This window comes from Callospermophilus lateralis, chromosome 8, assembly GCF_048772815.1.
Source record: "Callospermophilus lateralis isolate mCalLat2 chromosome 8, mCalLat2.hap1, whole genome shotgun sequence".
Taxonomy (NCBI): Eukaryota; Metazoa; Chordata; class Mammalia; order Rodentia; family Sciuridae; genus Callospermophilus; species Callospermophilus lateralis.
Window position 1 is genome coordinate 111,853,896 of NC_135312.1, and position 26,560 is coordinate 111,880,455.

Consider the following 26,560-nt stretch of genomic DNA (forward strand, 5'->3'; position numbering starts at 1 on the left):
CCTCTGGCTTCCATTTTTCTTTTTTTGAGCTTATGTGGGGATTGAACCCAGGCCCTTGTGCCTACTAGGCGAGCACTCTGTCCCTGAGCTACATACTGAGTATGTAGCAATGAAAATTGTAGAATGATTTTCTTGTGGTCTGCTACACCCTGGGTGAATGCTTTGGAAGTGCTTTCATTTAGTTTTCAACTTTACTTTTAAAGTACTGCTATTTTGTCTCATTGAGGAAAATATTCCTAATCCCAAAACTTGGTTTTAAAATATACATTGAGGGAATAAAAGGACATAGTGTCAGTTATGATTTTACTAAGCATAAATAAATCAAATAATTTTAGTTTTTATATGAGGGCACATTTGATAAAACTCAGTGGGAAGGTGACAAATTATCAAATAGGCATTAAGCCTTGTCTGATTTATCTAAATTTATAAAAACTGTCTACCAGAAAAAAGCCAAAGATACAAAGACAAATCAGTCCTTGTTCTCAGGGAGATTCATATTGGGGTCCTAGTAAAACCCCGTGACAGCATATTAATAATCACAACAGTAGCCATTTAAGGAGATCCTGCTTTACATTTATTATCTAATTGAATTCTTACAGCATGATTTGCAGAGTGAAGATAGTAAAATTCAGGTAAAGTTGCTTGGCCAAAAGTAAAACTAGTAAATGATAAAATGTGAAAGCAGCCCAGGAGAATGGTCATAGTAGAGCTTCCTAGAACAAAAAATCAAAGTTTGAAGTAATGTTAACAAATAAGCCCCAGCTCACAACTGTGACATAGCACGGTTCAGTGTGAATGCCTAAATGAAGTCTGAGTTAGTGGTTTCTGCTACTGGACTCATCACTGATACAGAGGCATATCATTGTTTAATTTGGCAATTGGTATTCATATAAGCCTTGTAACATTATAGGGCCCAAATTTTTAATTTTTTGAGGGACTTTAAATAAAAATGAGAAAAAATCCTAGTCAACTGATTGTTAATTTAGATGTTTAAAAATTCAACTTCTATGGCATAAGTATTCAAGATGAAAAAGCAGCTGTTTGTCAGAAGCAACGCTCAACTTACAGTACACTCTCCATTTAATATTCATTGTGACTAATGAGAAACACAAGGAAAGCAATTGAGTATACAGGGTGAGAAATGGACTGAGGTACTAATGATCTTTTCCAAGATATTCAACTTATGAGCATCAGTGTTGGGATTGGAACGCCAGTCTATGGACAGCCTATGGAAAATGAATGGAAGTCATTCTAGTCAGAAGGTCATGAGGAAGGCATGGATGTACTAAAGTGTTTTGTCAGCTTGGAAATAATGAGCCATGGAATATACCTGAGAATCAACTGAGTGTGTAGTAACCACAGAAGTTGGCAGGGCAGGTAAATTTTGAGGGATATTATATCACACATAATGGAAATTATACTTTATTCTGTGGCCATAGAAAAGCATGAGCAGTTGAATGAATGTTCTCTCTCTATTTTGTAAAGCTGTCTAGTGATGGATGACAGAAAACTTGCCTCAGGAAGACAAGGCAAGTTAGGCAGCATCTAATAAAAATCTATTACCCAGATGATACAGAGGGAATAGAAGGGACTGTGCTTATTGGCTTTTCTTTACTATAACAAATACCAGAGATAAATCTACTTAGAAAGAGAAAAGGTTTATTTCAACTGAGTTTTGAGGACTTCAGTCTATGATTAGTGGGCACATTGCCTTTGGGGCCTGTGGTGGTGCAGTAGCTCATGGAGGGAGCATGTGGTAGAGCAAAACTGCTTATCTCAGGACAGGAAAATGAAATAGGAGGAGATGGAGGAGCTTGTATCCCACAATGCCCCTTGAGGGAACACTTCCCATTATCTAAAGACCTCCCTCTAGGCCTCATCTTCTAGAGGTTCTACTGCTTCCCAGTAGTACCCTGGGCTGTGGAACAATCCTTCAACATGGGCCTTTGGGGGATATTCAGATACAAACAATAGCAGGGACATACTTAAAACTTGATCCAGCTATGGAACCATAAGGACTTGGTGATAATTTTAATTTATTGAATGAAGAAGGAAATAGAAAATGGCTCTGAAATATCTACCTATGAAAAATAGAGGAATAGATGAGGATTAAGAGTCAGTGCAAGAGCAAAGGTAAAGATTCCCTTTAGACAGTTGAAACTCGTGATCTGGAACTCAGGAAAGGAATCTTGAGTCAAGATTTTAAGTTGAGGTTTATCCAGAGAAAAGGTGTAAATCGGAACACCCTAGCGGGAGAGCCTGGGAGATGAGCCTGGGAGGTGGTGAGTTATCGCCTCTGAGGATCAGACAGAGAAATAGAAACCAAACCGACAGACTCAGGGGATAGAAAGAGCCAGAAAAAGAAGGTATCCAGGAAACCGAACAGAGAGTTTGGATTGGGTAAAAGAACAAGACTTCAAACTGTATTGGGTTAGAGTTTCTAGAGGTATTCCTCCCTGAAGGAAGTTTGCAAGAAATAAGTTTGTACTGAATTGGTTTCTAGCAAGATAATTTACCAAGATGATTCATTAATTTTTTGAGGGACTTTAAATAAAGATGAGAAAAAATCCTAGTCGACTGATTGTTAATTTAGATGTTTAAAAATTCAACTTCTATGGCATAAATATTATTATTAATATAAAGTTGTTAAATTAACATTTAAGTTAAAAACTAATTTTCATAAACAAAACTATTCGATGGATTAAGTAAGCAAATACTACTTCCCATTACAAACATGTATTACAGACACCATTATTCTTGGATGATCAAACAATGAATATTTCTTTGCCATTCGCTATTATTGTTATAAGACTGTCTATGAACTTCAAAGAAAGGATTTTATTTAAATTTAAATAAAAACTTTTGGCCTCATCTGACTGGTCCTTCTTGCTCACTTTCCTACGGGAGTCTCCTGAATGCAAATGTTCTCTGACCTTGTATACTTGACAAAGACCAAAGTATTAGCACAGCACTTTTAGTTTTCTGAGTACATATGGCAGGATTATTTCCTTTGAAGAAATTTCAATGAATTCCATTGTGATCTGGCATTTCTTTTCATTTCAAACAAGGCCAAATAAGAACTTGAAGGTTTATGGTGTTTATGTCCACAATTTGGAAGAGACCTATGCATGGAGACCCACCAAAATGATAGATAGAAAGCAGATTATGAGGGAGAGAAGAATGACTAAAATAGGAAGCAGAGACAATTAGAACGGATTACTTTTTTTTTCAGCAATGTCATATTAAAAGGAAGGAATGTCATATGGTGGTAACCAATGGGGATTCAGGCTTGACAGTAGGGTGTACTTTCAGAATAGGTTGGATTTGGTCAAGCTTTGGACCAAGCTTCTAACATATGGGCTTTTGGGAGACATTTCACATCTGAACTATAGCAATGGCCTTTTATAATACATTCTTAATATTATATGATTATCTAAATGTTTCCTTCATAGTCAGATATGGGATTTTATTTCCTTTCACACACTCCCCTTTCCAAAACCAAGCTTCCTTGAGTTAATTACCACCAATGTTTTTGCTCAATCTTACACAATTTGCTATGTCCATGTATCAATTTCTTATAAATGTTCTATCAGCTTTGTTATTCCACCCATCTTTTTCTCTTCCAAATGCCTCTCATGTCAAATAATCTGTCTAGTTGTCCCCAACCCCCACCCCCAGGCCTCGTTTCTGCTGCTTTATGCTCTCCTGGGCTAGCCTGGAGAGTTGGATTCAGGGAGCACTGGTTTATCCTTCACTATTTTGGACCCATAGTTTCCAGATCCCATGCACACCCTTCTAAGTTCTTTTCTCTTCCAGTAGCTTTGTAGGAAAAGTTGCCTAAGAGATGTAAATTATCTGTGTCTTTGCATGTTTGAAAATGACTTAATTGTACTCTCACATGTGATGTATGCAGTAGACAATATAGAGGTTGACAAATATATTTTAGAATTTTGAAGGCATTGTTTTTTTATCTATAAAACCCAGCATTGCAGTTGGGAAGTCTTATGTATTTCTAATTCTTTTACTTTGTATGATTTTTTTCTTTCTCTATGGAAGTTTTTAGATTATTTATTTTATCCATTACATCTAGAAATGTTATGATGATGTACTTTGGTGTATTTCTCCTCTTTAGTTCAGTTCTCTTTAAATAAGGAGTCTTTTGTTTCTATTTTAATGTATTCTTTCATTTGATAACTTCTTACCCTCTGCTTTTTGTTTGTTTGTTTGTTTGTATTTTGTTTGTGTTGTTCTGTTTTCCTGTTCAATTAGTTGTTAGATCACGTCAGTGTACACTTTGTTAGTTGTATATTATTTGTACTTTTTGTTTCTTTCTTGGGTTTTTTTTGTAATTTTAGTTTTCTGGAATATTCTCTTAATTTTAATCTTCTTAATTTTTATTTATTTTCTAGTTTAAAATGGGATTTTTGGCTTTCTATTTCTAGTTTTTATTTATATCTATCTGTATATCTATATCTATATATGAGATATAGATGTAGATAAATGGATACAGTTTTACTTCCAAAGGCTCTTCCATGATCCTTGATTTTTTTTTGTAGAATCCTATTCTTGTTTTATTAATGCATTGTCTTCTGATATCTCTCCAAGGGCACTCATTAGAATTGATTTTATATTTTCTTTTATTCTTTTCAATATCTGTGCCCACTCAGCTCCTTTTTTTCTTTTTCTTTTGAGCTCTCCTTTTCTTGATGGAGGCTTACTATAAATAACTGATGATTGCCGGGTGTGAGTTAGGCAATAGTTACTAGAATCTCTAAATGAGCTGAATGAGCCTGATTAGCACAATTCACTTTCAGATGAACCAGAGAGGACATTGACTGTTTTCCAGATGACATTCCAATGGCCATAGATAGAGTCCACTTATCTAAGTTGGGGGCTTTCATTTCTCCTGTAAAAGTCCCTCAATATTAATTAACCAGCAGGAATCATCAGGCATTCTTTTGCCTGGAAGTGAAAGGCAGCAGGCAGAGGGACATGATTCTTCTGAATTTTGGTTCAACAGAGTCTTCCTACCTATATCTCAACACACCCTTTTTCATGTCTTGGGTCTCTCTTTGTTTATCTGGGAAAAAACCTGCTCTTCATTCATCCTTCTATTTGGATGTATTGTTAAAGATAATTTATTCCTAGAGCAATTACATGTCCATGGCAAAATTAAGAGGAAAATATAGAGCTATTTCATATGCAGCAGAATCCCCACTAGAGCAGTACGTTTGTTATGATCGATGAAGCTACACTGACATATCACTACCACCCGAATCTATAATTTAAATTTGGGGACGCTTTGGGTGTTGTATATCCTGAACACATTTTAATCTTTGATTTTCTCCAAGTCACTCATCTATAACCACTCTTTACTCTTCTTATATCTTTTAGAAATGTTGATGCTTCTCACCTACTCCACCCACTAACATTTTCTCCCATTTCTTTTTAGCCTTATGGATTTACCCATTATTTTAGATTGCCTTGCTATCACTTTTGTAGAATCTTGGAAAGAAGAGGATATAAACTTGAGAAGTCAGATTACCATCTTTAACCAGAAGTCATACTTCTTTTTTAGATGGTTCTGATGCTGACTGATCACTTTTAGTTTCCTTAGGATTTGAAAAGGAATGGAAATTTTTTCATAGACATTTAAAATATAGATGAGAAAGAGTTTTTGAAAATTTTCCTACCAACATATTTACTGTTTTAAGGCAATTACAAAAGATCCTGTCTGGTCAAAGGCCTCATTTAATGTTTAGCATGGTGAAAGAAGTTTCCCATGGTTGAGAGAATAGGAAAAATATGTTCTGAACTTAGAATGGTCTGTTCAAAATCTGGTCAGTTTCATTTATAGTCTCTGTTGATCATAATAATCAGGGCAATAGTTTTGTTACATGGAGCCAGTTGGCCTGGCTACAACCAATAGTTTCACAGTGACTGCCAAGGAGCCATCATGGACGGCTTGAGGTCTCACAGACACTGTATGTAGAATCTCTGCAGATCTACTTTCATAATTTTTTATTTGTTCTTCAAGCCATTGAGAAACCTTTTTCTTGCCCTTTTATTTTGAAAATGAACTACATATTTTCCTTACTTTTTTGTTTTCAAAACCTGCCATAGAAATTGCACAGAAGCCCTGAAGTTATAGTGTTCTAAAAATGAGGATGGTTTTGACAACAGTAGAAGAGTTGATGGAACCTTAACTTTGGTATCTTGGCTAAGACTAGGTGACCCTGGAGAAGGGCAGGCAGCAAGGGAGGACAACACTATGAGTTGATTACTTTTAGCAAAATATTTCCATATGTACCTGATTGGTGGTCATACTAACAAACTTTCCACTGAAATTGTTCCTAGGACTATGAAATTCAAGTGGTTGTGCTGATAATCTCAACTCTGAAAGTGTAGAAGGCACTAGCTTTGTGAATGTTAAGGTCGACAGTAGTCATCTGCTATTAAATGGAGTTCAAGTCAAGAATGAGTTGATGCTTATTTCACCTCATTTTCAAATTTAGGATTGGAAAAAGGATACTTAAAAGGGTCTAACAATGGAAAATAAAGTAGAAATGTATTTACTTCCAAAACTCAGTTTCTTAAAAGTTAGTTTCCACAACTGGGCAAGATGGATACCACCTATGAAAGAAAGACCATCTTCTAATTGACGTCTCACTTTTTGATGCAGCTTCTTCCCCCAAACTTCATAGTGTTTAGAAAGAAGTTAAAAACAAGCTGATGATTTTTTATTAGGGTGCTGTGTATATATAGCAAGAGAGGCACATTGAAGGAGTATCAAATAGTAGAGCAAAGCTTTCCATGTGACCAGGACTGGACGTTGAACTCTATGTCTGTCATATAGTACATGAGTGACCTTGGGCAGATTGTGAGAACCTAATCTCAATCTATTTTCTTTTCATTTCTTTTTTTTTTACTTTTTTTCTCCTTCCCTCCTTCCTTCTTTTCTGAAAATAAAGTAGCCACCTGATCTCAAGGAACTTATAGAAGAGGTAGACAAATGAACCATTAAGAACTAAAAGTAGTGATTGCTAAGGTAGAAAAATGTACAGGGTGCCATGGGGATTGATAAAGGGGAAGTTGAGAGGTCAGTGCAGTCTTAAAAGAGATTTGAGATTTGGAAGGCCATGAGGCATAGGGACAGGGATTCTAGACAGAAGTCAGGTCATAGAAGGTCATGTGTACATGCTTGGGGTTTGGACAACCTTGACAAGAAGGACCAGAAAAGGTTTTAAGGATGGGGGAGTGGATTGTACAAACTGAATTTTAATTTTTAAATTTTATTTAGTTTCTGATGGAGCCTTGTGCATGCTAAGTGAATGTTCCACCACTGAGCTACATCCCCAGCCCACAAGTAGGATTTTAGATAGAGCAATTGAGCTTCACTGTGGGTGATGGATAGGGACAGATGAGACCTTTGTAGGGAGGTTGGAACATACAAGAAGCACCCCAGGTGAGAAAGACTATAATACCTAAACATCATCACAGGTGGAAAGACAAGGGATGAGTCTGCAGGGACGGACTTGCTTAGGTGTGCCCAGGACGTTCTTGGATTTAGCACTGAAAATTTCGTGTCTTATTTTTCCTGGATTGTACTGGTTTTGAAAACACTGCAAGTCGATGTTCCAGAAAACTTTTCAGTTCCTGGCAAAGTATGATTGATGGCTGATAATACTACCCGAATGAAGATTAGGCTTTGAAGGAAGACAGGAGTATAGTGAATAAAAACACTAATCCAAGTAACATTCAAAAAGCAAATCAATCAGACCCAGTGCCTCATATATGCTAGGTAAACACTGTACCACACTACCACTGAGCTATATTCCCAGCCACTGCCACCCCATGTATATGGAGTGTGTGTGTGTGTGTGTGTGTGTCTGAGAGAGAGAGAGAGAGAGAGAGAGAGAGATTGTGGCATTGTCCTTTGTTCTGTAATTTTGATTGATTTGAAATTCCAATCTTAAAAAATAGCAGTGCAAAGCAATCTTTTATTGGTTCTGTCTTTGTTGGTACAGTAAAATGGAAATGTAGCAGTATTTTAGGTTATACATGGCAGGGTAGAAGAAATCTGCTTATCCAAAGTACAGGTATTGGTGTTAGTAATTTTTAGGTTGTTCTTGGTAGGATAGGATTAAATTTTACACTCTTATCTCCCAGAAGTGGTCCATTCATTTTGACATTAATGTTTCATGATCCCTGGAAGCTTGCTGGATTTGATTCTCTAAACATGTCAAAAATAAAGAAATTTCAGGCTACCATTCTTACGAGAAATAAATTTTAAATGATACCATTTAGAGAAAGCCAGGGGAGAAATAAAAGTAGCTAGTCAGCTCATTTTAAGATTTTCAACTAGATATTTGATATTTATGTTGTTTTTCTAATTCCTGGATGGTGAGTAACATTCCTTGACTCTTTTCCAAACCAGATTGACCGTGCAAGCCACGGATAAAGGGCTACCCAGCCTTTCTGATACGACTATGATCGAGATTCGAGTGATTGATATAAATGACAATGCTCCAGTTTTTGTCCCCTCTGAAGCAGTAGAAATTGCAGAAAGTAAGTGTGGCAATTGGTGTGGTGGTTTTGATTTACTTATATCATTTATCATTTCTTTCAGCCAGACACTATGTTAAGTATGAGTGCTAGCCCTGCACAGCCATGCAAGCTTGGAAATTTTTATCTTACTTTTATAGCATTAAAAATGAATGGTTAAATATCAAATGTTAAATATCAAATGTCAAAGGAGTTAACTGTTAAAACTGGGATTTGTATTCAGATTAGCAAGAGGCTGAGTCCCCATCTGCCAACTGCCATTCCATATAATATCTGTTTATGTGCAGACTTTCCTTAAAAGTTAAACTTTTCTGAAGAAACAGGATTTTTTTGGCTGCGGAAACAGTGAACCTTCTCTGAGAAGAAGCAATGTTCTTAGACTCCTAGCTTTGTCAATCTTTGCAAGATACTAATGACAACTAATGAATAAGTTGGATGTTGGTTGAATGAAGTCATCGTTTTCCTCCCTAAGTCCCCTAGACTTCAATGGTTGCATCACACTAATGGTGGATGTCGGAAATATAAAGATTTTTTGTGATAGATGGATTAATCTTAATTGTTTGGGTGTGTGAGTTATACAATAACTGCACAGTTTATGAACCCCAAATTACACATGCTCATTCACTACACTGGTGAAATCCAACCCAACTTTTTATAGTTGAAGTTGAATACTGGTGGCTTATCATTTGCCTCTCTGCTCTCTCTCTCTCTCTCTCTCTCTCTCTCTCTCTCTCTCTCTCTCTCTCTCTCTTTCTCTCTCCCTCTCCCTCTCTCCTGGGGACTGAACCCAGAGCCTCACATCTGCTAAGCAAGACCTCTGCGCTTGAGCTACATAGGCAGCTGCTTGTTTTCACTCTTAATACCAAACTCATTTCTAAAACGTCCTTACCATTTTATTATGCTCACTTTCCAAACAAATCATAAGCACCACCTCTCACAGAGGAATATATTCCAGAAATCTCTATGTCTAAGGATGCCCCCAAATGTTAAATTCCATAAATAAGAACATTTTCCAGTTTTGCCTCTCACCTATTTATTTTCATTTGATTTTATGGAAAATCAAATGTTCGTGTTCATAAGCACTTGCATTAGTGTTAAAATACAGTAATGTGTCCAGTATAAATATATCACAAGAACAAACTGCATAAATCTAAATGTACTGAATGGGGTAAGGTGTGGTTGGTGCACATCAAGAATGCTCAAGCTTCAAACTGAAAATTATGAGCCTCATATACAGTGGAACCATTCTGAGCATCTTGGCATACTCTTTCCACCCGCACCATACCTACAGCTTAGTAACAAAGTCCCTTTCATGGGCAATTTAGGCTGCAGAACACATGTGGTATGTGAGACATTGAGCATGTCATCTATTTTGTAATTTTTTTAGTGACTAATATTAGAGATTTGTTTTCATCACTAGCACTATATAAATTTTGTCTTTCTATCATCTTGATAATTTTGAAAATCAGATTTAAGAGAAAGAAGCAGTGCAACTCTGAAAGAAATAATTTGGCCAAATAAATACAAAGGAATGAGTAGCTAACTCTTATATCTGTACCCAATTTTTTTTATTAAAATCTGGCTTTTCTTTTCAAAATTTTATGCTTGGCATTAATATTTTGAGTAATGTTTTTCCTACTCACATCCACTATGAATATGATTTTGATACAGAAACTACACAGTACAGATACATGTTTAGAATGTTCCTTGACCCCAGAGTGATGTTATAAGTATATAATTTTAAAAAACTGCAATGTGAAAAATTAAATATACTCTACTTTCTTAATTTCCTACTCCATGGTAAATTTTCAGTTTTATTGGGCTCATAAATCCTTCTGAGTTTTTGTTTAGTTCATAAGGATCTTTGTATGAGAAATCATGCCAAAAAAGAGCAAATCATGTTGGATTTACAATGAGTCACTTGGATTATTCTCTTGAAAAAAATTGTTTTCAAAGGATGGATGTTAATGGAGGTTGACACTGGTCATGATTATTTCAGATTCTTTGCCTGGTGTAATTGTGTCTCGGGTATCAGTTCATGATGCGGATTTGAATCCAGCTTTCATCTTCAGTTTCACAAAAGACAGTAACCCTGGAGCCAAATTTGCCATTGATCAGAACACTGGGAGAGTGGTATTGGTAAAAACATTGGATTTTGAGGAAGCTTCTGAATACAAGTTGTTCATTCAAATTTCTGATTCAGTGTACCACACAGAGGGATCCCTCACCATCTCTGTGTTGGATGTCAACGACAACCCACCAGTGTTTTCTCAAGATTTCTATCAGGTAAAGAGCTTGAAGAAACATAAGCTTTCCTTTGCTGGCCCACTAAAATAATATTCCTTATTTGGGGTACCTGATTTAATGCCACAGGTTTTATATTGTGGAAATTATAAGTAATTATGAAATCGAATGTCTCATTCATTTCAATTTATAAAGTATGTAGGTCATCATTTTTTTAAGTTTTTTTGTGAAGTTGGAGTCTGGTTGTTCAGAACAATTGGAACTTGCTTCATATTTGCAAAGCCACAGATAAAACAAGGGAGTTTGGATTATCTGCATTTAATTTGGAAAATTTTTTTCTTCCTTAGGCATATTTTTGGAATATACTAATTAATATCTTAAAACAAATTAGGTACAAATCTATGAGGTGGAAATTTTAGTATTTAGAGCATAGTATCTGTATAGAGAAGTTAGAGCAACAATAGTATTCAATGAAGCATTTGGAAATGAACTCCAGGACTTTTGAGTATAGCAAATGTAAGATTTAAAGGTCAACACAGGAGGAAAACTAAACTATAGAGGTTTATTTAAATTATACAATGTGTATGATATAATAATATAACAGTGACTGTATTAACAATATTCAACACACAGAAATAATTTAGAAAAAAAATTCATAAGAAAAATCAAAACTGTAATTTTTTAAAAACTTTTTCTCTTCTCTATCCAGGAACTGAAAACATATTTCTTTTCTTTTCTTTTTTACCTTTTCTGCAGTGTTGACAATTCCACCCAGGGTCTCACACATGCTAGGCCAGTGCTCTACCACTGAGCTATTCCCTGACCTAATATTTTTAATGTGTCACCTTCATAAATTGATGTATCTAAGAGAGTCATGTTGAATTGTATGGTTTCCATAAGCAAAATAGACAAAATAACCTTATGTTCTGGCCCTGGTCATTAATGTGCCTTTAGCCTTTAAACACAATGTCCTTTTTCCTCTCTTGTGCTTAGGTCACAGTTCCTGAATTGGTTCCTCTGGGGTACTCAGTGTTGACTGTGTCAGCCTCGGACTTGGAAGGCAATGAGACCATTTCTTATAGAATCCTTTCCTCTTCTAAGGAATTTGCCATTGATCCCATGAATGGTGAGTGGTTTCTAGTGACTTTAGAGCTCACGGTTTGAGTTACAGGGTGGAATCATGAAGTAATACTTTCCAGATGCTCCTTCAATAGCCCCCTATCTTTACCCCCTGCAATTATAGGCACCACCTTCTTCTTTATCTTCATGTCAAACACTGCAATAGCAAATACCAGCGTTATTTCTCTTCTCAAACATCTCAGTGACTGAGAAGCAGAAGGCATTGGTTAAGTGCTGGTAAATACTCAGAAATTTAGACCCCCAAGATAGTACACCCCCAGTTTCATGCATCTATCCAAGCACAATTCAGGCCATTTATCCTGGGATTCAACAATGATCAAAATGATGTTGAAAGGATTAAGTCAGTGCTAAGGACTTCACCTTAGTAAAGTCTGAAGTCTTTTACTCAAACCAAGTACAAAAATATTCAGTGATAACTTCATTTGTTCAATAAGGACAAGAAGAGTGAAAAAGGAAAATAATTTAAGTATCCATTTCTACTAAACAGAAACCATACTGATGTGATGTTCTACTTTATTTGATGTCTTTTAAGTCTCTTTGTAGTTTTATCTAAGAACTAGACATTCATGAATGCATTTAAAAATGAATTCATGCAGGTTATTCCAGATTTGAACAGGTAAGTGGAGTACAGAGAAAGTTTAACAGTGAGTGGACATTAAGAGCTAAATTTTATAAAAATGAATATTATCAGCAAAGTAATGTCCTAGAACACTTTAGAAAAGAACAAAAATTAGGACACATCACACTGTGCGTTCCAACCTCTACCCACCATTTTGCATTATTTCTGCAAGAGAGAACTGACTTAAAAATTAACCTCAGGATGCCTGAAAGGAGAATTTGGTCCCAAAATATCAGAACGAGGTCCCCAGGGTGTTGTAAGAAAAATAGGTGATGTTACCACATAGTCTGTTCATGAATGAGTAATGTATGCATATAAACATGTCTGGAATTTGGTGCCTGCTTCTCCGCCATGATGTCAGATCCTGGCAATTGCTGCCCTGGACACTGGCAAATTGAATTCACCTTTCCTGTTGGTCAGAATGTTTTTAAAACTTTAAGTCTAATCAAGTCAATTCAGTCCATGGTGTGACTCTAATTGAAATGTGGCTTTTTTTTTCCTTTCCCCGGCCACATTTTTATTGGTGCGTTACGTCACACATATTGATGGGATTTGTGAATACATATTCATAGATATACACAATATGACAATATACTTGGGCCAATATCAATCCCCAGCATTTCCCCCCAGTATATTTTTTAATTTGTTCTTTTTAGATCTATATGACAGTGAAGTGTATTTTGACCTATCATACATACATGGAATATAACTTTCATTCTTGTGGTTGTGCATGATGTAGAGTTACAATGGTCATTTATTCATGTATGAACACAGAAAAGTTTTGTCCAATTCATTCTACTGTCTTTCCTGTTCCCGTCCCCGCCCCCTTCCCTTCATTCTCCTTTGTCTAATCCAATGAACTTCTATACTTCCCCTTCCATGTTGCTGTTAGCATCTGTATATCACAGAGAACATTTGGCTTTGGGTGTTTGGGGATTGGCTCATTGCAATTAGCATGATAGTCTTCAGTTCCATCCATTTACCTGTAAATGCCATGATTTTATTCTTCTGTATAGCTGAGTAATATTCCATTGAGTATCTATACCACATCTTCTTCATCCGTTCATCTGTTGAAGGCACCTAGGTTTGTTCCATAGATTAACTATTGTGAATTGAGCAGTTATAATGATGTAGCTGCATCACTGTAGTAAGCTGATTTAAAATCCTTTAGGAAAATGTCATTATTCAGTATTCTTCTTCAGTGATCATACTTAAAACACATTTATCTTAGAAAAATGTTGTTCCATTCATATTCATAAAAATTATGTCTGTATTTAATATAGTAAGTCTTAAATATATGTTTTATCAGTAAGGGAAAAATTCACTTGCTGAATGAACCATGAGCTTTAGGAAAAGCATATCTATAAAAGTATATCTAAAAAGTATATCTATAATGATAATATTAAGGAAGAGTTATAATTCCATATTATCATTTTTACTGCTTTCTTGGACTAGGGAGAGTGTCAACCAATATTTCCAGAATAAGTATCTTTATACCAGAATATCTCTATACACTTGTTTATGGCTCATAGAATAGGGAATAAATTTTGCAAACAAGAATATATTTTCTTGAAATATGGTGTACATACAAATGGAGTTTCACTTGCCATAAAGAAGAATGAAATTATGGCATTTGCTGATAATGGATGGAAATGAGGAGCATCATGCTAAATGAAATAAACCAGACTTATAAAACCAAGAATCAGATGTTTTTTTCTCACATTCAGAAGCTAGATCAAAGTGAGGGGTAAAAGAGAGGACAGTGGGATATCATAAGGATAGAGGGAAGATCCGTAGGAAAGAAGAAAAGTGAGGGGGAAGGAGGTGGGACAGAAAAGGGAGGAAACGCAGAAGGAATTTGATAAAATTAGCTATGTGCATGTATAAATATATCAGAGTGACTTCTACTTTATAATCTATAAAGCATCAATTAAAAATAAATAGAAGGAAGACCAGTAGAGTAGGGGGCGAGAGTAAGGGGGGAAAAGGGGAGGGAAGGAGGAGGCACTGGGGACTGATAGGGAACAAATTAAATTTCATGCATATATGATATGTCAAAATGGACCCAACTATTATGTATGACTATAACTCACTCATAAAACCATATTTGTCTTTTAAAAGTGGTTGTAGAACAACTTACTACAGAAGAATAAGATCCAGAAAAAAGAATAATTGTAGTGAAGGCAATCTCAAGAAGCACACATATAGAATTTTTATGTCATTAAAATTATTTCTGAATCTTATAAAATAAAAATTATTTCTGAATCTTAGCTGTATTTTTATAAAGTTTCTGACATTATATAAATATAATAATTTTAATTTATATCTGGACTTGGTTATTGTTTACACATCTGACAAAGAACTAAACACATTTAGATACTCAATAAGCATCTGCTGACTACATTGGCCATGAACATTTCACTTCACAACACTGACATGCTCTGCCTTGTTTTTTCAGGCACAATATTTACTACCAGCCCCATATTACTTCTGGATAAAATATCAACAATTCGATTTCTTGTGGAAGCCAGCGATGGTGGAATTCCTGACCTGAGGGCTCTTACGTTAGTGGAGATAAAAATCCAAGATGTGAACAACCATGCCCCGGAGTTTATAGTCGGGTACCATAACCTTAGTTTGACTGAAGATGCTCTGATCGGAAGCACACTCATGACTCTTTCGACCATGGACCTTGATTGGACCCATGAAAACACACAAGTTGAATATTCCATCATCCGTGGTAATTCACAGAACAACTTCCATGTGGAAACTAGTTTCATTCATTCAGAATATCCTTCGAAGCAAGCTGGTCATCTTGTGTTGCTTCGCAGTCTAGACAGAGAAGCAGATGCCAGCCACGAGCTTGTCATTCTAGCCTCTGACCACGGTGGCCCCCCTATGAGTTCCACAACTGTCGTACACATACGAGTGCTCGATGTCGACGACAACCCACCCAAATTCAGCAGTCTGAAATATCATGCCCACGTCAAGGAAAGCACGCCGCTAGGGAGCCACATCACCGTTGTCTCAGCAAGTGACTGTGATGTGGGTTCACGTGCAGAAATCGTCTACCACATAATCTCTGGAAATGAGAAAGAGCATTTTCACTTGGAAGAAAAATCAGGAGTCCTTTATTTGATTAAGCCCCTGGATTATGAAGAAACGGTAACATTCACTTTAACTGTCCAAGCTTCAGATGAAGAAAAGAAGCACTTTTCTTTTGCAGTCGTGTCTATCAGTGTTTTAGACGATAACGATCATGTGCCTCAGTTTATGTCCCCAAGCATGAATTGTGTTGTTCCTGAGAATCTCCCTATCTTCTCCACCATATGTTCTATAAATGCCTTGGATTTTGATGCAGGCCCTTATGGAGAATTGACCTACTCTATTTTATCACCTTGTTTTGTCACTCATGGGATGCCTCCTGACCTGGACCTTTTCATCATTGACCCTTTAACAGGAGATATTCGTGCTAAGCAAATCCTTGACTATGAAAATGTCAGGAAGTACTGCCTCACAGTTCAGGCCAAAGACAAAGGTGGATCAACAGCCTCCTTAATGTTGTGGGTGGACATTGAAGGGATAGATGAATTTGAGCCCGTTTTCACTCAAGATGAATATTTTTTCAACCACCTAGAAAAGAATCAAGGAAGGCAATTGATTGGAAGAGTGGAAGCCTCAGATGCAGATGCTGGTACCGACGGAGTCATTCTTTACTCCCTTGGAACTCCATCTCCTTTCTTTGCCATAAATGAAACAAATGGAAATGTTTATTGGATTAGAGGCACTCCCTTAATACAAAGCCAAGTCATCAGAGAACACACCTTCGAAATGAAAGTCATCGCCCATAGCCCCAAACCCGGCTCCAAGTTCGCGTCTTGCACCGTGTTTGTAAACGTGTCTTTGTCCTCTGATGGAAAACATGCAGCGATATCTGCTGACAGCTTTTTGATCAGCCTCACCGTCTCCTTTTTAGTGTTTCTGTCACTCATTGGCATTCTCCTTGTACTGATACTTAGACATAAACAGAAAGACACACGACGCAACTGTGAGGAGAAGAAAGCATCATCGTCCTTAGATAGCAATTTGAGTCTGACCAGGGATGCCGGCATGCTCCAGGGCTTCCAGAAAACCAGCAAGTGCAGTCAAGAGGTACCTGTGCAAGCCGTGCCTGAGTGGTTGAGCTTACTAAGCATCATGGAGAAGGACTTGATCAACCTGTACAGGCACTCAAACTCCAGCGGCCACTGTTCTGTGGAAGGAGAAACTGCAGAAGATAAAGAAATCCAGAGGATAAACGAGCACCCTTATAGAAAGGACTCGGACTCGGCGTTGAGTGATCGGGGGTCCAGGGTGCCTGACTCGGGAATTCCCCGGGACTCAGACCAGCTCTCCTGCCTGTCTGGGGAAACAGATGTGATGGCCACTGTCGACGCTGCAGAAGTCAGCCAGGCATTTGAGGACAGAGATGGTGGGGAAAGCTGCAGCACACTCTATGTTCAAAATACGGGGTCACCCCAGCCACTTCAGAAGAGGCAGGTGAAACAGGGTGTCCTGGCTGACGTCAGAAAAGAGTCTACCTTTATGTCAAGTGATCAGGAAGCAAGATGCGCAGCTTTTCCAACTCAGATAACCTTCGATCATGATCTGAGAGGCAGCTCCACCTGGGATTATCTGCTCAGTTGGGAACCCAAGTTCCAACCTCTTGCCTCAGTGTTTAATGATATTGCAAAATTAAAGGACGAGCATTTACATCTGCCTGGCATTCCAAAAGAGAAGTCCTTTGTTTTCCCACCGCCTCTGATAACAGCGGTAGCCCAGCCTGGGATTAAAGCAGTTCCACCAAGAATGCCAGCCATAGCCCCAGGTCAGGTCATTCAGAAATACCCACGCTCCCCAATTCTCTGCCACCCCGGTTCTCTCTCGGAAGCCATGGCTCCTAGCTTTTCTCCATCTCTCTCCCTACTGGCCGTGCAGACTCCTGCCAGGTCGCCCCTGTTGTCAGATGGGGCGTTAATAGGACCACACCTCCGTGGTGCAACCCCTGAACTGAAAGCTGAAGATGAAGTTCAAATATAAAACCATGGCTGCGCTAAATACCCGCTGACCACCGGTCACAAATGGCTGAGCAAAGCATTCCCAAGCAAGCCCCTCAAGATTGGGTCCATTCTTATCTAAAAGTGAGGGATCTAATTTAGCCAGGGTTTTTTAAAAATATCCCCCTTTCAAGTTTCTCAAATTTCTTCCAGCCTTAATGAGGAGTTATTTCCTCTTTTAAACTTTATATTTTGCTCTCAGGACTCAACGTTTGAATATATCAAATAGTGTGTATTCCGTCGTACCTGGTTTTCTGTGTGATTAGATTTCCAAAGAACATAGTGAACTTTGCTGCCTGCCAAAATGTTTCTATGGAAATAAATAGAAATAAAGCTGAGGGCACTCTGGTCATATTGCTGCTGATTACACTGCTAATCTAAAGCAAGTAATGTCTGAATGGGGAATGAGTTTAGAAAAGAAAGTAATAAAAAGGGGGAAATCTAGAGGAATAAACTTAAGTTTTACAGCAAAGTGGCAGTCTGTGAATCTGATACAGTGATCGATGGATTTCTCCACTTTGCCCATATACCAGCCTTGTGGAGTTTACCTATAATTTGAATTTCAAAGTGGTGTTTTTGGAAATCTAATGGGAAATTAAGAATGAAATTTTCATAACTATGTGTCAATAGGAAAAACAGATAACTATTCCTGTTTAAATGAACCAGAAATATATGATCTGGATAGAGGGTCAGGATGGATATTAGCAATACTTAGGTGGTTAGCTGCCACCTGACACATCATCTTGGCCTTCTCTCCAAATAGAATGATGGTTTTTGTTCAATGCTCTGTCTTATAATAGGGTACGGGTTCAGACATGAAGATTAATTTATAACAATTTCAATTTTATTTTCTTCTAGATACAGTAACTTTGGGTATGAAATAATTTATCCATTCAATGTCCGTTTTTAAAGTCTGTGTAGATAAAATTATGTTATTAGCTAATTATAAATTTCAGAGTAATTTAGCAATATATTTTTAAATGAAGTTTTTTTTATATAAATGTTTCTACTCTACATGTTAAGAATGGATGTCAGAAGACTCTTCTGTTCACTCAGACTCATGTTTAGCTTTAACTGCCATTAGATGTAGCAATGTGGCAATGTGGTGAAAGTAATTCTGTTTTATACAGCCCTTGTTTCAGAAATAAGCGTAGTGTTGTAGGATGCTCACATGCTTCTCTCTGATGAACCTGAGAATCCAGGGTGCATCCTGAGAATGATGGTCCAGAAGTCATCCTCCCCCGGTAGGCACCATGGCCAGGTTTTAGGATAGCAGTTTAGCAATTCTAGTGAAATCTCAATGCTATCTGGTATGGTTTTCTTAGTAGTTAGGGGGGGCTTCTGCTACAGAACTAGTTCATTAATTCTTTGTGCCTCATCTGTGAAATTATGTGAAATAATTAATTTTTCTTTACTAAGAAAGCATTGCAGGTACAGTGTTTGATATCTAGTTTTGTAAATACATAATTCTAAGTCTTCCTTCTTTACACTATTATATGTCTTTGTTGACTCAAATTGAGAGCAAGTGTATAAAAAAACACATTAGAAAGTGTATGAAACATGAAAGTTTTGAACAAGCCTGGAGAAAGTCATTCAGGTATGGAAGGTTTAACTATTACAGGACCAATCCACGTCTCTTCTTTTCTTCGTGGCATCTGGGGAAGAAGATTTCATGACTTTCACAAGAAAAAAAAAAAAAACCCACATCCTAATTATGTCAGTGTTTCAATATCTATTCTCTCTTTGACTCTTTAAAAGATTGCTTTGAGCAAAGCAAGAAATTCTATAATTCTATTTTTTTCTAATTATGTGTGAAAGTTTTATTTTGCAAGAGAGTTATTTCTGGAAACCAAGAATGTTTTGTTGCTTTTAATTAAACAGGTTCTCCATTTACTTATGTTTAAAGATAATTGCCCATCCAACTCTTCCCTAAGTTATTTGCCTGTGATTTATTACTGAATATGATTCTGTATTTTTTCTAGCCATTTCATAAAAACAGAAGACATGAAGTATTTAGAGCTCCTTCCCAATAGTTAGTGGATTTTTAATTGACAGCTTTATTAATACTGTAATCCAGCACCACACCACCACCAAAAAACTGCCACAAGTAGGGTTGAGGGTAAAATGTGAACATGCTGGCTAAGTGTTTGTAATAAATCATATGTCAGCCCTTTCAACTAGAGTGCTTTTTCCTAAGTAAACAATGTAATTTGTACAGTTTTCCTTCAAGTTTAATATTAACTTGCCTCATATGTTCTGTGTTACTTTGCTGATCTCGACACCAGCTTTAGCACTCGGGAGGGGGTACAGAACTTGTTGGTGGAAAATCATATTAAGCCCCAAATTCATAAGCTATAAAATAAAAGACAGTTGTCTCTTGTGGAATTTTGGCTGCCTGAAATTCTGGACTTTCTTGTTGGCAGCCTTAAAAATACTGGTGTAAATCAGTACCAAATGGATATCAAAATTCCATGTCCTAGTAGTAATCATTGAATTGGCTTCCAAAACAGATTCCTGGGCAAATAAAGGGGAAAATGCAGTATCTTTAGGGATTTGATCATTTAACTGTTTTTAAAAATATTGAAATGTGTTATACACTACTGGCAGCTTCCATGTGTATACATTTAATCTATAATTAATGTCCAGTTGAGACAGGATTTGTTTGTAGCACCTTTATCATCAGAGCTCTGCTTGCTATCCTTTCTAGAAGTGAGAGAGATAAAAATTTATTATTAACTTTAAAGTTATTTACATCCAAATCTACAATACTTTTGTTGTTTTTGTTTTCTTTTGCCATCTTACACATGCTTTAACTTTAAAAAGGTAAGATGTAACTCAGGATCTAAGATAATGATGATCCACTTCAAAGCAAATGAAATACATGGAATGAATATGGCCAGTGGATTCTCACATGATTTTATAGATAAGCTTGTTGAGATTTTTTTTTTTAGCATGTTTTATGTGAGCTGAAATGTGCAGGGCCATCTGTTCAGTCATAGCTGAGAGAGTTCAAATAGGAGATCATTCTGTGCAAGAGGGATTTCAAGATAAGTGGAGCTACAGACACTCTGCTTAGAACCCAAATCAGGTGTCCCAGTGTGAGCTTCTGCCCATTATAGAGATGGAGGGAGGCATGGAAGAGAAGGAGGAAAACAAAGAATGAGGGATAGAAAAAAATAGAGGATTAAATCTGGAAAGCAATAGTTTAGGACACAGAGAAATGTCAGAAGGCAGAAGCATAACAATTTATGAAAACATAATTCTTAATGTACGACTTAATGACTTTTACTAAGTCACTTACCCATCACAAATTTAGCCTCTTAAGGAATCTCTTTTCTCCTTTTCTGGTCGTCCCATATGGTTCCCTCCATTGTCTTGACAATTTAGATTTATCAAGTTGTAAAACTAAAGCTAGGTGACAATGACCTAAAATAGTTTGATGATGAATAAACTTGCATTCATTTTGTCTTTGGGGTTTTCTTTTTTTTTCTTTTCTTTTTGGCACAGAGAGTGAGGGTGGGGGTTGTAAATTTCAGAAAGAAAAAGTAGCAACGATTATCTTACCTTATCCCCTACTCTACATAGCTTTGGCATTGAGAATGTCACCGTTTTAGGTAGTTGTCCCTGGACATATAACCAAATAAATGGAAGTTCAGAGGCAGCTAGTTGGAAGAGAATGTAAAATTCTTTCCTAGTGGCTAGTCCTTTTAAAAAAAATGAGTACTTGCTTGATGGTTGTGACTCTATTATCAAATATTAGATATTATCCAACTTTTAAAGCACGGTACAATACACAAGGCATAATCCATAGGTTTTTCTCAAATAGTCCATTTTATTTGAACTCTGGTGTGATATCTATTAGTTTGATTCCATGTAGATGAAAGAAGTGTGTCTATTAGAAACAGAATTATGACAATCTGAGATTGATTCAGCCCCACGTGACTGGAGTATCAAACTATACCTTTCTCTTATAAACTCAGCACTTGGCTATTTGATGACAATTAGCACTTCCTACTGTTTTAGTCTACATCACTTTATTCATTTCACCCAATGCATTTGCTAAACCAAAACTGTGAAGTGAGTAATAGAGAGGGGGAAGGCATGCCAAATAAATAGCAGATGCACAAGTACATCTCTTGAATGAGAAAGCATTATTTTGGTTAGAAAACTAAATAAATGGGTTTCGTTGTTAGATAGTCAACCCTCAGGGCAAAGGCCTGGTCTCCACTTGTATTATAAAGTACAGATGGCTTTTATAATGAATGAGTGCATGTGTGAATGGGCGTGGAGGGTGCTAAGCTATGCAGGCCTTAAACCTATTAGGTGAGAACTCTGACATAATTCTGTAATTTTAGCCAATCCCAGGGCAGAGAGAAAGTAAATTCAAATATCCTATTAGAATATTATACAATACCTTAGAAAAAGTCAAGGGCCAGCATTCCTTCTCCCTCCCTTCCTCACCATGCACGTTATCTTGTGAGTTTTAGACATAATAGGAACAAGTTATAAATGGCATTCCAAAGCATATTTTTTGAGGCAGTAACATGACATGACCAAGCACATTGGTTTAATTTAGTTTTAGATCCTGTAATAAATCATGGCTTCTCCATAGCCAGTATAATGAAGTTGTATCCTTCTGAGAGAAAAATCCTGCTTTGTAGCTATCTCTAGAATGTTCACATCAAAACGTCTTAAAATTTAAGGTAAAAACTAGATGAAAAACTTATGAGATATAGTCTCTATGTACATATACTTAGTGTGTTATGGGTAATATTCTAAACAAGAACAGATTATTTAATACACCATGCTGAGGAATTGGGAAAGTTACTACACATGAAGTTATTTCTTCTCACACCATAAATTTAAAAATAAATTCTAATTAGTTAAACCATATGAGCTGGAGGGAAAACAGAATAAAGATGAGAAAGATCTTTTATTAAATATAAAAGCAAACATAAACTTATGGATTTGAATTTGTGACAATAAATAGTACTGTAACACGTTGCAGAAAATTATAGTGGGGAAACACTTCACAGATTTAAGCAAATATTTATCAAATGTTAGATGTTACCCAACTTTTAAAGCACAGTGTAATACACGAGGCATAACCCGTAGTCTTTTCTCAAATAGTCCATTTATTTTGAACTCTGGTGACATTTATTAGTTTGATTCCACATAGATGAAAGAAGTGTGTCTATTAGAAACAGAATTATGGCAATCTGAGATTGATTCAGCCCCACATGAATAAATAAAGTAAATATTTATTTTTTATTGTGAATAAGCTATGTATTGGGGCTCTGGAGAAACAGGAATGAATAGATCAGTCAAACTTAGGGAATTCATAAAACTCCCATTTTATTGAGGAAAATAATTTTTAAATGCTTTCAATTAATAGTAAGTTATAAAGAAAAATAAGAATATAAAGAAAAATAAGAGATGGGCGAGGTTGTGGGGCAGTACAGATGGGCTTTTTAGATTGATTACCTAGAAGAGGTGTCTCTGGTATAATGCTATTGGAACTGAATGAAGTGTATGAATTGTGCAACAATCCGGGGAAAAGCATTGCAGGTACATTTGTCAGCTGGTACAGGGACCTTGAGGTAGGAGCCACCTGGATAATTACAATAACTATGAAGCTGGAGGTCTACAACTGATTATGAAAGGAAGAAGAGTAGGAAATAAACTCATGTTGGCAACAAGGTTGCAGATTGTGTAGGTCCTTGAAGGTTATGGTAAAGACTTTATATTTTCTCCAAAAGTATGATGAAAAAATCACTGGTACTTATACATCAAAGTATGAAATTATCTGATTCATATTTTTAAAGGACAATTGACTAGTTTTTTAAAAAATAAACCAAGGCAGGGCTGGGGAGGAGTAATCGGACCCCAGTTATGGCTCTTGGAGTAATTTCAGCTTGTGATGTTAAGTATGGCCTCAGGTGTCAAAATCAAGAAATATACTACAGGTAAAGTTGTAAGTTCTTGAGAGTGGATTGGATACAGAGTGTGGAGGAAATCATACCTGAGCCTGGGCTTTAGGAGAGTTTAGAGAAACTTTGGAGTCATCAAATTATAGAGAGTACTTAAAGACATGAATTGGATGGCCGTATGAGACCACCTAGGAGTAAATAAGTGTTATAGAAAATAAGAAATATCCCAGGACTCACATCTGGAATCTTTCTTTTACCAAGAGGTCAAAAAGAGTAAGAAGATTGAGCAACTAATTATTACGAAGACAAGTGAAGCAAGGTTGTAAACAAATGATAAAATAGTGCCCCCCTCCAAAAATTAAAGAAAGTGGGATAGGCTTTATTGTCTCAGCAAGAAAATAACATCAATATAGACTTAAATCTCCCCCAATGCCCTAAAAACACGGTGAGATCATCTGGAATAGTGAAAGCAAAATTTCATGGGACAAAATCTTTTCCTAAAGGAAAAGTTATCCTCACAAACTCTAGGATGTGGGCAGGCAAGCAAACTCACCAACTGTGTCAGGTGACAAGGAAAGGGGAATAGTTCAATGTTTTTGAGTCAGAAAACCAGAAATTGCTAATGGGTATTCTTTCACCTACCAAAGGGAAGGTCTACTGTTGGAGTGGAAACCCAGCAGACAGGTCAGAGAATAACTAACGACTAGGAAGACAGCAAAGCATCCACTTTGCAGATGAGTAGAAAGACTGAAGTAGAATGAAGTTATGCTGGGTGTCCAAGATATACCCAACCTAAATATCCTGTGGAAAAAGACAATTCCTGATAAGTAACATGTACTAAAGGAAGATTTCAAATTCATATAAATAGCAAAGAAAGAGAAATCCTAAATACAAAGGGGAAAAGAGACCAAAGAAGGCAGAAGATACAAAGAGGTCCTACGTATAAATACTTTGCAGAAACAAAGAGAAAAGGGACCCTAGAGTCATGACTCTAGGAATGCTGTTCTGGTCAGCTACCCCCTCTACATTACAACTTCCTGAAATACAGGAAAACCCATCTCAATTAAGCACAGGCAACACAAAATAACTGCAATCTCAAATAAGTTATAACCAAAAAGACTAAGCCTTGAATAATTTACTAATGGACATTGAATGCAAAGGTCAATAAAATTTTTAGCTTAATATTCCAAAAGTAACTAAATGAAATTAAGAAAAATCATAAAAACTATAAAGGTTGCATAATCAATCCAAAGGGGAAAACTATCCAAGAGAAGGATATTAAAACAAGAGAGAATTTTTAAAAATAATTAAAAATAGAAGAAAAAAATTAGAAGACTAAACTAGGAGAAATAAAAGCTTAATAGACACTAAGGAAAGTAGAGTAAGAGAAATAGGAAATAGGCAGGAAAAAATGAAAACAAAAATCAAAAAGAATTGAAAACATGTTCGAAGGCATCTAGAGACCACAGATTTAGCAGGCTGGGGAAAAAAAATGATTCAACTCATGTATAAAACAGCATCCTTGAAGAACAAAAGAAATGGAACAGAACAAATACAAAACCCATAATTCATTAAAATTTTCCAGGCATAAAACAAAATTAGGATCCACATATTAGAAGGGTATTCCATTTAAATAAACTAACCCAAATAGTGGATAGCAAGACATATTTTTTAAATGTACTACATTTCAAAGGGGGAAAAGTATTTTTGGTCTTCCAGATAAAAATACCAACTTTCTAGCAAGGGAAAAAAGAATATCAAATTGGTACACATTTCAATAACAGCATTTTAAGACAGAAGAATGTGATGTAGCATATTTTAGATACTCAAAGACAAATATAAGCCAGAATTTTTTATCTAGTTGAATTAATCTGTGTGTATATAAAATAGATGAATGTATGAATATGTGAGGAATATTCCTAAAGAACAAACAAAAGAATAATTTTAGGACAATTGAGAAATACTAGGAAATATTCACCATAAGGACCTTAAAGATACTTAGTTGTGGAACTGATTATATATATATAACTGATTATATATATATATATGTATATAGTGATAAAATGGTGTATAGTTAATAAATACCTGATAAAGTAAATAAATTTCAACTACAAAAATGGAAGATGAAAGAAAGAGTCCATGGAAATAGCATGCTTGCTAGTTGTCTTATAAGTATTATTTGGGAGTAGAAGGTATTACTTTAAATTAGAAAGAAGAAGAAAACAAGAATATATTAAAGGTAAAAACAAAATTTAATGAGTCATAAAAACAAAAGCCTGACAGATTTCATGAATAATAAATCTGGCTACTTAAAAAAATCATTCTTTCTAAAAAGATTTAAATTAAATCTAAAATGATTTTATTGCCAAAATTGACCTAAGTCTAAATTTAAAAGCAGAATTAAGGATATTAAGAAGCTCCTCCTCGGACTGCTTTACACTGAAATTTTACCAAACTTTTAAATATTAGATAATATAAATGTGATTTAAATTACTCCAAAGCATGGAAAAATAAGGAAGATATTCAAATTCTTTTAATGTGTTGAATATAGAATTCATATCAAAACCTGAAAAATATTGCACAAAACAAAAAAGTATAGCCTATTGCCACTTACCAAAAATATATGCAAAATTCTTAAGTAATTAGCAAAAACAATCAATAGCAAGTAAAATATAATACATCACAGCATGGAGGATTTATTTCAGAAATGCAAATATGTTTCACTATTAATAAATTGGTCCATAAATTACTAGAACTATGGGGAGAAAAGCTATAGGACATTTTCTTAAGTAGAGAAAAGATCAGCTACAAAATCAATAGTCATAAATAGACAGTCCCTTAAGATGGTAATTAACTCCCAAACCTGGTCTTCTCCAATGGAAGGACTCTAAAACTTTTCCTACAAAAGCCAAGAACAAGACAACAGGCTGATAAATACACCAAAGCTTTGTATTGTAGAGATTAGG

General features: G+C 36.1%; 1 protein-coding gene across 1 annotated transcript in view; it reads left to right on the forward strand.

The window, feature by feature from the left end:
* The window catches only part of Dchs2 (dachsous cadherin-related 2), a 250,655-nt gene extending 233,008 nt beyond the window's left edge, over window positions 1–17,647 (forward strand). The window contains exons 17-20 of the mRNA XM_076864992.2: window positions 8,438–8,568; window positions 10,565–10,851; window positions 11,803–11,935; window positions 15,027–17,647. Of these exons, the coding sequence (XP_076721107.2) occupies window positions 8,438–8,568; window positions 10,565–10,851; window positions 11,803–11,935; window positions 15,027–17,647 (3,172 nt within the window). The remainder of the gene's footprint in view (window positions 1–8,437; window positions 8,569–10,564; window positions 10,852–11,802; window positions 11,936–15,026) is intronic.
* The last annotated feature ends 8,913 nt before the right edge of the window (window positions 17,648–26,560 follow it).